This window comes from Ruditapes philippinarum, unplaced genomic scaffold, assembly GCF_026571515.1.
Source record: "Ruditapes philippinarum isolate M1 unplaced genomic scaffold, ASM2657151v2 ctg815_1_1_1_1, whole genome shotgun sequence".
Taxonomy (NCBI): domain Eukaryota; kingdom Metazoa; phylum Mollusca; class Bivalvia; order Venerida; family Veneridae; genus Ruditapes; species Ruditapes philippinarum.
The window spans coordinates 1-15,450 of record NW_026856539.1 but is presented as its reverse complement, the minus strand read 5'-3'; the positions used below and the strand labels follow the sequence as shown (position 1 = coordinate 15,450).

Here is a 15,450-nt window from a genome sequence, read left to right as displayed (position 1 = left end):
CTTTGTGTAAGTCATACGGACTAGCCGAAAACTTTAAATAAAGAAGAGAAAAAAACTTCTTTTTTGTTTTCCAATAAATATCGGGCCAAGCACTTAATTTTGTTTTGTGAACAATTTCTCTACTCCACCCCTTGAATTTCATACAATTTCATGTTGGGGAACTACAATAGTTTAGTTTATGTGTACTGTATCTTATTTTGATTAAAGCTTATCTTTTCATATTGATATTTTTATTGCTTGATTTGTAAATACGTACGTACTTAAACCATTCTTGATCAATGTATCAAAATGGTTAGGCAGGCCGCACTGAATAAGCATGATAATAAAAGGTGGTTATAGGATAATTTATGAAAAATATTCTATTTTGAAAGTTTTTGACATTGCTTAATTTATTGGGAATCATATAAACGTTGTTTTACTTCAATATCTCAAACTGTTCTGAAACTGCAGTACTTAAAAAAAACATGACATCATCAATTAATTTCATGAAAATACAATTTCTTTTGTCAAAAATTATACACTAGAATGGTCGGCTTAGTGTTGAAGATTTATTCAACTTATCTCTAGTGAAACAGTTACGCAAGTCACAGCAATTCTCTGATTCCATATAAAGAAATACAGACAAATAGATTATCTGTCAGATCTAAAATCTCAAGAACATAAATCGTATACAGTATTTTCTTCCGGAATTATTGATAAAATCTACTGGTATTTGAGGAAAAACATAGATAATTGGATTTACCCTTACCAGTTCAATTTGTTTATCGCAGTTATTTTTATTATTTCATTTCGATGAAGTTCTTAATGAAATGCTATTCGATGGTCCGATTCCATGAAAAGAATCCTGCAAGTTCCGCGTCAGATTTACGGACAACGCGGTCTTTTACATGAAATACTTCACATTGAACTTAATGGGATAGTCGCACACCAACAAAGCATAATTATACGTTTAAAAACAGTGGGAAATGTAGAAGGTTGTTAAAAATAGAAGAAATCTATCATAAAGTGTTATGGTGGAATGTCACCGACCCCGCTGTTAACATCTCTCGAATACGGAATTTGTTCAGAGAATGTTTAAGTAAAAAGAGAATATTATACAAATAAGTTGTACATGTATTTAAATAGCTACGTATTGATTGTTTCGTTGTTGAAAACTTATATCATCTTCATATGAGCCGCGTCACGACAAAACCAACGTAATGTGTTAGCGACCAGCATGGATCCAGACCAGCCTGCGCATCCGTGCAGTCTGATCAGGATCGATGTTGTTCGCCTACAAACCCTATTACAAGTAGAGAAACTGATAGCGAACAGCAAGGATCCTGATCAGACTGCGCGGATGCGCCGGCTAGTCTGTATCCATGCTGCTCGCAAACGCACTGTGTTGGTTTTGTCGTGAATCGGCTCAAATTTCCTTCGTATTATAATGCTGAACTTTTAATAAGCATCAAATGTTTTAGTGTGAATATTTTAAATTGCATGTTTAATCAATAAGATTAAAGGTCAAATTTAACCTCGTTTTTACTGATGTTGCATTAGTTTTGTATTAAGTTGTTTTCCAAATATCCACAAACCTAATTATATTTGCAAGTTGATTGTCTGACCATTGCTAAGGACCATGCAAGTTGATTGTCTGACCATTGCTAAGGACAACTACTTGGCAACGCCTTATCATGCTCACAACCAAATGTTTGCTTTGTGTAAGTCATACGGACTAGCCGAAAACTTTAAATAAAGAAGAGAAAAAAACTTCTTTTTTGTTTTCCAATAAATATCGGGCCAAGCACTTAATTTTGTTTTGTGAACAATTTCTCTACTCCACCCCTTGAATTTCATACAATTTCATGTTGGGGAACTACAATAGTTTAGTTTATGTGTACTGTATCTTATTTTGATTAAAGCTTATCTTTTCATATTGATATTTTTATTGCTTGATTTGTAAATACGTACGTACTTAAACCATTCTTGATCAATGTATCAAAATGGTTAGGCAGGCCGCACTGAAATAAGCATGATAATAAAAGGTGGTTATAGGATAATTTATGAAAAATATCTATTTTGAAAGTTTTTGACATTGCTTAATTTATTGGGAATCATATAAACGTTGTTTTACTTCAATATCTCAAACTGTTCTGAAACTGCAGTACTTAAAAAAAACATGACATCATCAATTAATTTCATGAAATACAATTTCCTTTTGTCAAAAATTATACACTAGAATGGTCGGCTTAGTGTTGAAGATTTATTCAACTTATCTCTAGTGAAACAGTTACGCAAGTCACAGCAATTCTCTGATTCCATATAAAGAAATACAGACAAATAGATTATCTGTCAGATCTAAAATCTCAAGAACATAAATCGTATACAGTATTTTCTTCCGGAATTATTGATAAAATCTACTGGTATTTGAGGAAAAAGTTTTTGACATTGCTTAATTTATTGGGAATCATATAAACGTTGTTTTACTTCAATATCTCAAACTGTTCTGAAACTGCAGTACTTAAAAAAAACAACCATGACATCATCAATTAATTTCATGAAATACAATTTACGTTTGTCCAAAATTATATACTTTAGAATGGTCAGCTTAGTGTTGAAGATTTATTCAACTTATCTCTAGTGAAACAGTTACGCAAGTCACAGCAATTCTTTGATTCCATATAAAGAAATACAGACAAATGATTACATATAAAGAAATACAGACAAATAGATTATCTGTCAGATCTAAAATCTCAAGAACATAAATCGTATACAGTATTTTCTTCCGGAATTATTGATAAAATCTACTGGTATTTGAGGAAAAACATAGATAATTGGATTTACCCTTACCAGTTCAATTTGTTTATCGCAGTTATTTTTATTATTTCATTTTGATGAAGTTCTTAATGAAATGCTATTCGATGGTCCGATTCCATGAAAAGAATCCTGCAAGTTCCGCGTCAGATTTACGGACAACGCGGTCTTTTACATGAAATACTTCACATAGAACTTAATGGGATAGTCGCACACCAACAAAGCAGCCAGATGACGGGTACATGTACATCTGGTCTAAATATAACGAGATCCGAACTGGTGCCCGACTGTCACTTAGTGACAAACGAACAACGCAAGAAAATCCAGCATTAATGATATGTATTACTGTTATGGCAAACCCCTAAAGAGGACGATGTAAAACCACTAAGAAAAAACGTAATATAAAAATATAATATTATCATAGATATACGTTTAAAAACAGTGGGAAATGTAGAAGGTTGTTAAAAATAGAAGAAATCTAGCATAAAGTGTTATGGTGGAATGTCACCGGCCCCGATAATTACATGTAGCTGTTAACATCTCTCGAATATGGAATTAGTTCAGAGAATGTTTAAGTAAAAAGAGAGTTTTATACAAATAAGTTGTACATGTATTTAAATAGCTACGTATTGATTGTTTCGTTGTTGAAAACTTGTTTTTATATCATCTTCATATGAGCCGCGTCACGACAAACCCAAAGTAATGTGTTTGCGACCAGCATGGATCCAGACCAGCCTTCGCATCCGTGCAGTCTGATCAGGATCGATGTTGTTCGCCTACAAACCGAACATGCTGGTCGCAAACACAATACGTTGGTTTTGTCGTGACGCGTCTCAATTATATTTTATGCATCACCTGATGATGAATAAAAATAATCATGTCATGATTTGCTTATATTAGATTTGCGATGACAGAAGTAAGACGATGGAATAAAGGGGACATACGAATTTTTTCATGTACTACGTACGTACTTTATCTATTATGTAGCCATGCGGTAGCTATTTATGCGCCCGCGCACGCGATATGCATACCGTGCGCACGCAACAATGATATATGGCAACGTGATATATATTAGCTACGCGTGCGCACATAACATATCTGAAATTAAATCTGAAAAGCTGTTTATAAGGCAATAGCAATCAACGATAAATTCGCTGACTTGGAAACGCCGCCACAACTTCAGATCAACTTTACTTTCCCTTGAAACTTTAATAAAATCTTTATGGTATAGCATTCTTCGAGCATGCAGAGTCTACAAAAATATATAATAAGACAACTCTATACCTTAGTTGACACTTCAGTAGCGCTATTCAGTAGTAGCTACCAATTCAGTAGCGCTAGCTCGAAGTAGCGATAGAGCGATTTGTGGCATACTTCTAAAAAAGTTGGCCGATCAGATTCAAAATACACAACTTAAAAATGATTATTTGTTATTCAATATCGAATTATTAATTATTTTATATGAAAGTGGACTTGAAGTAGCATGTTATGATTTTGGAGGGGAAAATGTTATGATTAACAAGCACGATCCAAATATTGATCTTGATCCTAAAATTGATCCTCGTTTTGATCCTTTATTTTTTGTGTTTGTATTGCTATTTGATGAATAGGCCGGAGGGTGTTAATTTATTAACTGTTTGGTACGAATTTTATTGTACATATGGCCTTGTTATGGGGGAATGTGTGTGGCGATTAGACTATTTATGACTTTTTTTTTGTTTGACTTTTTGTCTTGTTAACAGCTTCTAAGTTCCACCTCTTGTCTCCATTCATTTAATCCCTTTATTTCCAAGATTGTCTTTTCCAGCTGATATTCCTTCTTGATTTTATCCAACGTTGATTCATATAACACCATTAATACATAACAACTGAGATCGAATGCAGTCTACTTGATCCCCTGACATTATGCAGTAATGGGGGTTATATTTTTATTTTTCTTTCCCCTCTTTTTTTCTACAATAAACTAAAGCAATCATAATTTACAAATAAAAAATATAAAATAAATATAATACAATTGATTGAATGTATGAATATGATCAGCCTGATCAGGATCCATGCTGTTCGCTATCAGTTTCTCTTCTTGTAATAGGGTTGGTAAGCGAACAGCATGGATCCTGATCAGACTGCGCAGATGCGCAGGCTGGTCTGGATCCATGCTGGTCGCAAACCCATTATGTTGGGTTTGTCGTGACGCGGCTCATAAATATGTACATGAAAAGTATTAAATATACAGCTGATCCTTTACAGGTGATTTGAAAACATTAATTATTTTTTAATCGCCTTTAAATCGCTTCCAGCACTCTCATCCTTTTCTGGGTATTTTCATTCATCACCTGTAAAGCATCAACCATATGGATGATACTGCTAATTTACTCCTTTAATAATTTAATTTCTTTCCCAGTTTCTTCCGGTAAGGATTGTTTTGGTCTCCCCCTAATCGCTGCTTCTAAATGATCAAATCTGTCTGTTCTGAAATGTAAAAAAATATGATTAATTTATTATCATCATCATCATCGTCATCATCATCATTATTGTTACTGAATACTTTAAATATTTATTTTTTTAAATAATATGTAAAACTTACTGTTGGAATGGGAGTGACACATTTTCTCCTTCCACTTTTTTAAGCAAAACTGGCCCTACCGGGGCAACCCATTTTGGTTTCTGTGTTTGTGGCTTTGCGGGACCCTGTACGGGTTCATACGGCTGTTGTCCCTGGAACTGCGTGGGTTCCTGTGGCTGGTGTCCCTGGACCTGCATGGGTTCCTGCGGCTGTTGTTCCTGGACCTGCATGAGCTCTGTTGTCCAATCCAGGTCCCCCAGGTCTATTGGTGTGGCCATACACGGTATACTTAAAAATTCTTCTATTTCTGCACTATTTAAATATAAAATATACAAAACTCACTAAATTCAGGCAGATTGACCAAAGATATTGTGACATCTGAGGGTTCATGTTTCTATGCAATACTCTAATTATACAATTTCTGCGACATCAATTACGGTTATTTTTATGGAATTATTTTCGATCTATTTTTTGTATACATGAAACGTTCAACTTGAGAATTAATATTATCTATAGAAAGTATTCATTGAACCTTTTTATTAAACACCGCTGCTTATGACTGTCATCGCGTGGAATGAATGTATTTTTGCTAATTTCATGTCAAGATTTAGTTTAAGTTTTTATTAAACCAAGGCATATAACAAACAGACAGAAAATAACAGTCAAAAATCACTAATATCAGAATAAAAGAATACAATTATGACTAGCTAAATAAACAATAAAAGGTGATTCAGCTACTGAATTCAATACAACATGTATTTTACATTGTGGAGAATGAGAAGTATTAATCATCTAAATTTTAACATAATGTTTTTACAAAATAAAGATAATTTTAGTAGAATCTTTTTATCAAAACTATTCATTAATCTGTCAAGTTTAAAATATTGGGATGAATATAAAGACCTGGGAAGAAGAGATTTACGTATTATGTCATTAAAGTACGAACATTCAAAGAAGTAGTGAAATTCATCACCAATAGCTTGATACAGAGCCTATTATTATGATCAATTGCCAAATGTCTGCCTTTTCCAATTGGTAATAGGTGATTCATTGTTCTAAATTTACAAAATTATTTGCCTATGTCAAAAGGAAGAACATCTAGATATTTTTCAAAACAATGAGTATTTTTATATGAACGATACACTAATTTCACTAAACACTTTAGAGGATGTATCAATAATACTATGCTAATCTTGTAAAAATTGATCATGTAGTCTAAGCTTCACAATATTTTTAAAGTGATTAATATTATCTACCTTCTGTAAATGAAAATATTCTGGCATGCCAATATTACTATGTGTTTCTTTCACAAAATTTATCCATTAAGATTTTAACAATATTCCTAGAGGACAAAGACAACATTCTTTTATAAAGAAGTTTACATATCTTATTTTCCTTAGCATAATTAATTTTACTCCAGTAACACAAAACTCTTGCTTGCACTTGTAAGACTAATGGAAATACAAAATGTATGCCTAACTCACCATAAACCATACAATTAGGTGTAGAAGCTTTTAAATTCAAAATAAATTTACAAAAAAAAACAACTGAAATTTCTCTAGAATTTGAACTTGTTCGAATCCCCAAACTTCACTTCCATAACAACCATAGAGTTAAATAAATGTAGTTGCAAAGATATGGGTAAACATAATTTACGGGACTTTTGGATCACAGAAAACATTGTTCTTCTAGCATTATCAACAATGATTTTTTTTATCTTTCATTTTCGTCTTTGTATTGTTTGCGCGTGCGTTAATTTAAGCTCGGTCATAGTTTAATAGTCGGATTTGTATTATTATGCGGATCGTATTACCGGCTGTTTTATTTACACTGCGCATGTGCATCGGCTCTGTCCCGGTGTAACGTTGTAAAGTGACCCCATAGAATAATGACCCCCAGTCACTATTTTATACTGCTCTGAACTGACTTTGGGCGTTCCGAGCCGATAGCGCGCATGTGCAGTCACCGTCTCAGAGCCGGTGCTCATGCGCAGTACATGTAAAAGAGCCGGAGATGAGCCGATAAACATGTACAATGCATGTTAGGGATAGTGTGTTTAAACTAACAAAGGAATAGAAAATGTTTATTTGTTTAACAAAAAAAGATAGAGGACTGATACATGTGAAATACTGTTAAGATTAAGTTAACTTGGCATATAATCCACATATTCATCAACCAAAATAATATTTTATTAACTTGCTGCGAGTTTATAATAGATATATTTAAAAAAATCAATTGCTTCAATGAAACAGTCGAAATAAGAATTCCTAAATAAGAGGTAACTCTTCTAGACAACAATGCTTGTAACAGACATTGACATAAATTCAAGTAAGATACATAGTAATATTTCCGTAAGTAAGAATGACAAGAATGAAAGAAAATAGTCATAATTGAATAATAACTAAATCAAAGAGTTATATTTTCTTAAGAAATGTCAGTTTAAGGGGAGATATCTAAAAATGATTGCTTAAAGAGTTATGCATTGTCACATAATATTGGTTGGTAAGGATATGTTTTGATTTGAAGTAGTACTTTAAACAAAGAAGTTATATTAAAAAACGCTTTGTAAAAATCAATCATGGCGAGATAATCGAAATATTGTGCTAGAGTATGAATTGTTACAAGATTGGTTGTAAAGGAACATATTTGAGTATGGTTATCTTATAATAAGAGTAACCTTATTATTAGAAGTAACGTAAAAATAATATTTTTAAGGAAAATCTAAGTTTAAGGAGATAAATCTAAAAATATTGGAACTAATTGGAAGCGGTAATAAACATTATTAGCCTATAGCTTACTACAGTTACAAACTGCAAACAGCATTGGTGGCACTATTCAAAAACAAATTGGTTTACATGTATAATCTCACAACCTTCACCTTTCTGACATTCTGAGACCCATGCAAATTCAGCGCCATCTGTGCTTTGATTTAAAAATTAAGTCTAGGGTAGATACCATTTAAAATAACAAAGATAATACTAAAAAAATCAATTTACAATTAAATTCTAAGTTCAAAAATGAAATGGAGATAATTCTGAGAATACAGGAGCTTGCGTTTTGTAACTCTTATCCATATGACAAAAAGTTATAGTAAAAGATACCATTTGTTAATATAAATTTCAAGTTAAAGGGGGGATAATTCAGGAAATAGTCACGCTAGAGTTAAGAACCTTGTCACACACCATGTGGGTAATGATAAGAAATATATATTTGAAGATTGAAGTAGATACCTTAAAATAAAGAAGTTATAATATTTCTTAAAGAAAATGTTCCGTTTAAGGGGAGATAAATCTAAAAATATTGCTTAAAGAGTTATGACCATTGTCACATAATATGTGGTTGATGATAAGGGATATGATTTTGAAGTTTGAAGTAGATCTAGATACCTTTAAAACTAAAGAAGTTATATTTTAAAAAAAATCACTTTTTTAAGTAAAAAAATCTAAATTCATGGCGAGATAATTCTTGAAATATTGGTGCTAGAGTTATGAACCTTGTTACATAAGATGTGGTTGATGATAAGGAACATATATTTGAAGTATGAAGTTTATCCCTTATTAATAAAGAAGTAACCTTATTATTAAGAAGTAACAGTAAAAATAATATTTTTTAAGGAAAATTCTAAGTTTAAGGGGAGATAAATCTAAAAATATTGGAACTAGAGTTGTGAAGCTTGTGGTTGATGATAAGGAACATATATTTGAAGTCTTAAGAAATGAAAAAGTTAAAGTGAAAAATATTTTATTGCAACAAAACGTTTATCTTAAATCTGGACGCGGACGCGAACATTACCATATTTCTCTTCTGAGATAATCATATTGAGAGTGTTTCTTTGCTTTATAGTTTGGGTTGGGGGTTGGGGGGGATTATACTACAGGGGGTCACTTTTCTATGCGAGGGTCATTTTTCTACGTGTAGGGGAGTCATAATATTATGACTGCCCGGTCATAATATTATGACCGGGGGTCATTATTTTATATAAAACATTGACCGGGGGTCATTTTTATAGAGGTCAGTTTACAACGTTACACCGGCTACCTAACATGCATTGTACATGTTTATCGGCTCATCTCCGGCTCTTTTACATGTACTGCGCATGAGCACTGTTTTTATTTCGAGGTCTGACAGTCCGCGTAGTAGCCAAACTTTAAATATTTATTGATAAATTGTTGCACCTTTAATTCTTAATATAATTGTTACTTAAATAAATTATTTTAACTGTTTATCGATGGTGTAATTATTGTGTTAAAGTACGACTCTCCAGCCGGTGACATTTATTTTTAGTCACCGTCATCAACCATACAAAGACAAGACTTTGTGTCTTCGTCTGAATTTCAACATCAACAATCATCACTCGAGATCTTAGAACAACACAGAGAACAACATAAAACATCAGCCTTGATTAAAATAAGTCCGGATTTCCCCCGCCCATTTTGATAGGCCGTCTAGTGACGGCCGACGCGAGTACAACATTGAAATAAACAACAACAAAAAACACCTAAAAATAGTATTTAGTCAACAAACCATTTAGATATAATAAGCTAGAAGTAGCTAACATACGTACAGCACCATGCTCGCGTCGCAATATATATTTATGAGATGAAAATACACCTTTAACTATCATTGAAATCATTGGAGATATAAAAGAAAAAAAAATATGTAAAATTTTAGAGCCCTATATTTTTTGAAAAAAAAAAATATCACTGCATTTATTATATTAAGAGGATATTTTTTCGTTTGAGTGAAATATGGAATATATTTTCACGAAACATGATAAAATGCCACATATTTTCACGAGCCGGGACGGCGAGTGAAAATATGTGGCATTTTATCATGTTGAGTGAAAATATATACCATATTTCACGAAAAACGAAAAAATAACCTTTTTATTTAATTTCATTATCAAAGAAAAATGGTTACGAACCCCCTTGCTTGCTACACAAACGCAATTGTACAGCGCGCAATAATATAATTATTGTCTTGTTTTGCACGCGATATTTAGCGCTACATTGTGACGTCACGTACAACTCTTTAAACGTCTGTACAGCGTTAATGACTGAATTAAAGATATTGGTGTTCGGATTTATTTTCTTAGTTAGACCATTTTCTATCATTCTAGATAGTTTTCAAATCAAAATTCAACAAAAAATTGTTATTTATTTATCAGATTTTGTTAACAAAATGGCGAAAGAAGTCCCCTAAAATAAATATGAGTTTGACTCCGCCCACTTTCATATTTATATTTCATATTTATTTTTTACATATATGAAATATATTTGACTGGTATTAAGAGAATATTTTTTCTTTTGAGTGAAATATGGAAATATATACCATATGTCACGAAAAACGAAAAAATAACATTTTTATTTAATTTCATTATCAAAGAAAAATGGTTACGAACTCCCTTGCTTGCTACGCAACTGCAATTGAACAGCGCGCAGTAATATAATTATTGTCTTGTTTTGCACGCGATATTTACCGCTACATTGTGACGTTACATAAACAACTCTTTAAACGTCTGTACAGCGTTAATGACTGAATTAAAGATATTGGTGTTCGGATTTATTTTCTTAGTTAGACCATTTTCTATCATTCTAGATAGTTTTCAAATCAAAATTCAACAAAAAGTTGTTATTTATTTATCAGATTTTGTAAATAAAATGGCGAAAGAAGTCCCCTAAAATAAAAATGAGTTTTGACACCGCCCACTTTCATATTTATATTTCATTTTTTTTTAAAAAATATGAAATATATTTGACTGATAAAGCACAATATTTCATGGGTAAAATTAAATAATAAGAGGATATTTTTTCGTTTTAGTGAAATATGGAATATATTTTCAAGAAACATGATAAAATGCCACATATTTTCACGAGCCGGGACGGCGAGTGAAAATATGAGGCATTTTATCATGTTGAGTGAAAATATATACCATATTTCACGAAAAACGAAAAAATAACCTTTTTATTTAATTTCATTATCAAAGAAATAGAGGATATTGAATGAGTGTAGTTTAATACTAAATTTATTAAACGAGTTGAATAAAATCATATTATGCGAGCCTCTGGCGAGCATAATATTGTTTTATTCAACGAGTTTAATAAATCTAGTATTGAATCTACACGAATATAATATTCTATTTATCACATATATAAAATAAAAACAGTAAACTGTTAAAATCAGTAATTTTTCAATGACGCGCCTATAGTGTAACGCTAACATTAGCGCGCTTTAACGCTATGTATATATATAGCGCAAATGACGTCACGTCAAAGTGTTATTACACTAGTGTAATATCGTTTTTATTAAATGGCTTTATTACACTCCTGCGCCGTGTATTATGTGATAAAAATGGTTATGAACCCCATTGCCTGCTACGCAACTGCAATTATACAGCGCGCAGTAATATAAGTATCGTCTTGTTTTGCACGCGATATTTAGTGCTAGATTGTGACGTCACGTACACAAATTTTTAAACGTCTGTACAGCGTTAATGGCTGAATTAAAGATATTGGTGTTCGGATTTATTTTCTTAGTTAGACCATTTTCTATCATTCTAGATAGTTTTCAAAACAAAATTCAACAAAAAAGTTGTTTGTATTTATCAAATTTTTCAAACAAAATGGTGAAAGAAGTCCCTTAAAACAAATATGAGTTTTGACTTTCATATTTATATTTCATATTTATTTTTAAAAAATATGAAATATATTTGACTGATATAGCACCATATTTCATAGTTAAAATTAAATAAAGCACCATATTTCATGGCTAAAATTAAATAAAAACAATTATTAAGATTACTTTTAAAACATCCTTTGTAATAACTAGAATTTTTTTTTACTCACTTAGTTAGTGTTGGAAAGTCCTCCATCGCTAATAAACTTTGAATTAGAAAATATTTAACTTCCAATACAACGTTTAGTGCGTTACTAACTTCAGAGGTAGGGGTTTGTAACGGTTTATATAGGACCAATTAGACAAAAATCTCAGAATGACAGTCCCGTTTCCTAATCTTACCTGTTGAAGAAAGTCATACAAATTGCCAATGTACTGATAAACAAAGATTGATGACAGAAATTTATTGTACACCGGAAAATAAAAGCCGTAGAAAAAGGATACAAACTGGTGACAATATATGAAGTCTATCATTTCCCTTCAACAGAACAATATAACCCGACAGCAAAAGTGGTGGTATTTTTACAGAATAATATATCAACACTTTCTTAAAATTAAAACAAGAAAGTTCTGGCTGGCCCACTGGATTTCATCAGAACATAATAAAAATAGTTATATCAACAGCTACTGGGATAACGACTAGACTACAGTAACATACAGAAAAACAAAGGCAAAAGAGCATTGGCCAAGCTTTGTTTAAATAGGTAACATTAAAAAAAATAGAAAACATTTTTTTTTCTAAACCATATATTTTCTTTTCTTAACCATACATTTTTTTTTCTAAACCATTTTTTTTTCTAAACCATATACATTGTATTTTTATATACAAATATATAGTTATTTAATATATTTTATCTTTTATAAAATTTTCTGTAATTTTTTTGTTTGTTTTTTTTTTTTTTTTTTTTTTTTTTTTTTAGGAAATAGATATCAATTCTGAGTGCACGAAGAATTAATATCTATTTACAGTCTAACACGTCAAAGAAAGAATATAAGTATTATTATTAAGTTGGACTTTATGTTTGGTGGTTAAATTTGTTTTCGCCTCAGAGTTTCCAATAGAAACGTTCTTAATTTGATTGAAAAGCAACAATTTTATTTATTATTTTTTCATTATTTATTATCTCTTATTTCACATGTTACAAAATATATACATACAGTTTATAAAGAAAAAAAAAACAACAATAAAATTAATATTTCAACCATTGTATTTTTTTAATTTTATTTTTGTATTAGGTGTCTTAATTTCAGTGTGTTTATCAAATAATTGTCTTGGAATTCTTGAACTCGTCCCTTTTACGTTCAATACGTTCCGGTTCTGAGATAGGCTGTTGGTTTATTTTTATCACATGTATCTTCCATAGATTGCTTTTTAAGCTGCTCATATTGAGCCTTGGGCAATAAAAATAACTCATTTTCTAATGACTGGTAAAATAATGTTTAAAATTAATGATAATAAATTAATAATAAATAATAAATAATATAAGCAAGCTCCTTTTTTCTATCCTACTTACAGTTTTGTCTGCAAGCATATGCATTGACTTTTCAAATGATAACATGGTTTGAAGATCATCAGTATTTATAGTTTAAGTTTAAACATATTTTATTGTATACATACATAGGCCTACATAAATTTTCACAATTATACATAAATACATTAATGTAAATATACAAAAGGGTTGGGCCAAAAGTTATAACAACATTATCGGGGACCCTCCCCTGATCAGTATTTATATGTATTACACCATTTAAAAAATTGAAAAAGAAAGCACATATTACATCTACCTGAATATTGGTAGAGTTTTCTATGTTTAGGACTAGAGACTGACAAATACAAGTAGTTCATAAAGTTTATGTTATTCTCTATTGAAGTTTCCATTATGACTTCTAAAATACATATGATATCAAATTAAGTTACATATGTTATTTATAGTCTAAGGGCAGGAAACGTTTTGTAACTTCGCCAGGAAAAACATTTGTTCTTAACTGGAACCTTTGTGATCAGTATTTGCAGATATATCTCCAAGTAGATAGCCATAAGACTGTGATACACATTTCTCATCAGCATCTAGAAAATAACCAGTTTTGCCTGGATGTAATTGAGAGGCGAAAGTGACAATTTGTCTTTTATCTCTTCTATTTTTGAGTAAAAAAATAATATTGTACTTGTAAGCTTAAAGTTTTTGAAAATCGACCTGGGGATAGAGGGACGGGGTCAAAATATTACAGATATCTTCAAATGGTGACTCAGTCCAGTAAACAAGTGCACATCATCTTCTGATTGCGTCACTTGCATGAAAAGGTCATCGATACATAATATCATGTTCACATCCCCAAAGTGAACATACAGTGTTTCATATCATCAAATAGAGGTTGCCATTCTGAATAACAATAAATAATCTTCCCCGGGGGTTCACTGAACACTATATTTGCATTTCCAGAATTAGTTAAAACAGATTATCCACTCATAGTAGGTCCGTTGATATAAATAATTGAGGGGCTGGTAAACTTAATTAAACTTTCTTCTTTCCACCAGTCTTCCATTTTTAAGGTTATTACGTTTACTATGTCAATCAGTAGAAAGGGTATTGTGTTGGGTCATCTACATTTGTTTTCATGGGCTAGGTATATCCCAGGGTCTACTCTAACCTTGCAGGCTTTAAACACAACATTTAACGATACCAATTTATAATAAGGAGTTGGTTCTTTTGACATACACGTAAAGGCGTGATTGCTTCTGTATAACTTTAAATTAATATCAATTCCATTAACTAAATATTTGTCAATAGAAAATATGTCTTCCATCAATGAACCTTCCATCTCAAACTCAGCACTGTTTTTAGTAGATGTACCTCGTTTGATAAGTCCAGCATTGCTTCCGGATACAGGCTCTGTCTCATCCAAATTTGGGTCGTCATGATAATATAACTTTAACAGAGTTATATGTGCAACTTTTTTTCTGACATATACATATACCAGACCTATTCAATGAACAAAGATTCAAAACTTTTGCAATTAGTTCTGGGTCATATTTTATTTTTACTAGACTACTTTCTAGATACGGTAAATCATCATGTGGGGTGCTCATAAGTGTCTTAATGTAAGCATGTGCATTTTGATATTATTTTCAAGAAATTGCAGGCTCAGTTTAACAGCTTGTCCCTTATATTAGCTTTATTGGCAATACTAAAACCCGGATTTCGAATATCGTTGTGGTCTACATTGATGCCGTATTCGTTTTCATTCATTTTACCAATTGTGATAGCTTTTCTTTTTCTTGTCCTTTTTATAGCTGAGGGATCCGCATGGGGGATTTCTTTCTTAGCTTGAAAGTTATACACTGATTTTGCTGCTGTCATTGTCTGCTTGGATTTTTGATTGCCTTTGGAAATAGTTTGACCTTTACAAAACAAGTCAGG

At 31.6% G+C, this 15,450-nt stretch overlaps 1 protein-coding gene across 1 annotated transcript; it reads right to left on the bottom strand.

The window, feature by feature from the left end:
* Positions 1-4,844: 4,844 nt before the first annotated feature.
* On the bottom strand, positions 4,845-5,722 carry LOC132746906 (uncharacterized). The gene is made up of 2 exons (XM_060736179.1): positions 5,378-5,722; positions 4,845-5,262 (listed from the first exon to the last, which is right to left on the bottom strand). Exons 1-2 carry the CDS (start codon positions 5,632-5,634, stop codon positions 5,163-5,165), a joined length of 357 nt encoding a protein of 118 aa, XP_060592162.1. The 5' UTR covers positions 5,635-5,722; the 3' UTR covers positions 4,845-5,162.
* Positions 5,723-15,450: the final 9,728 nt, after the last annotated feature.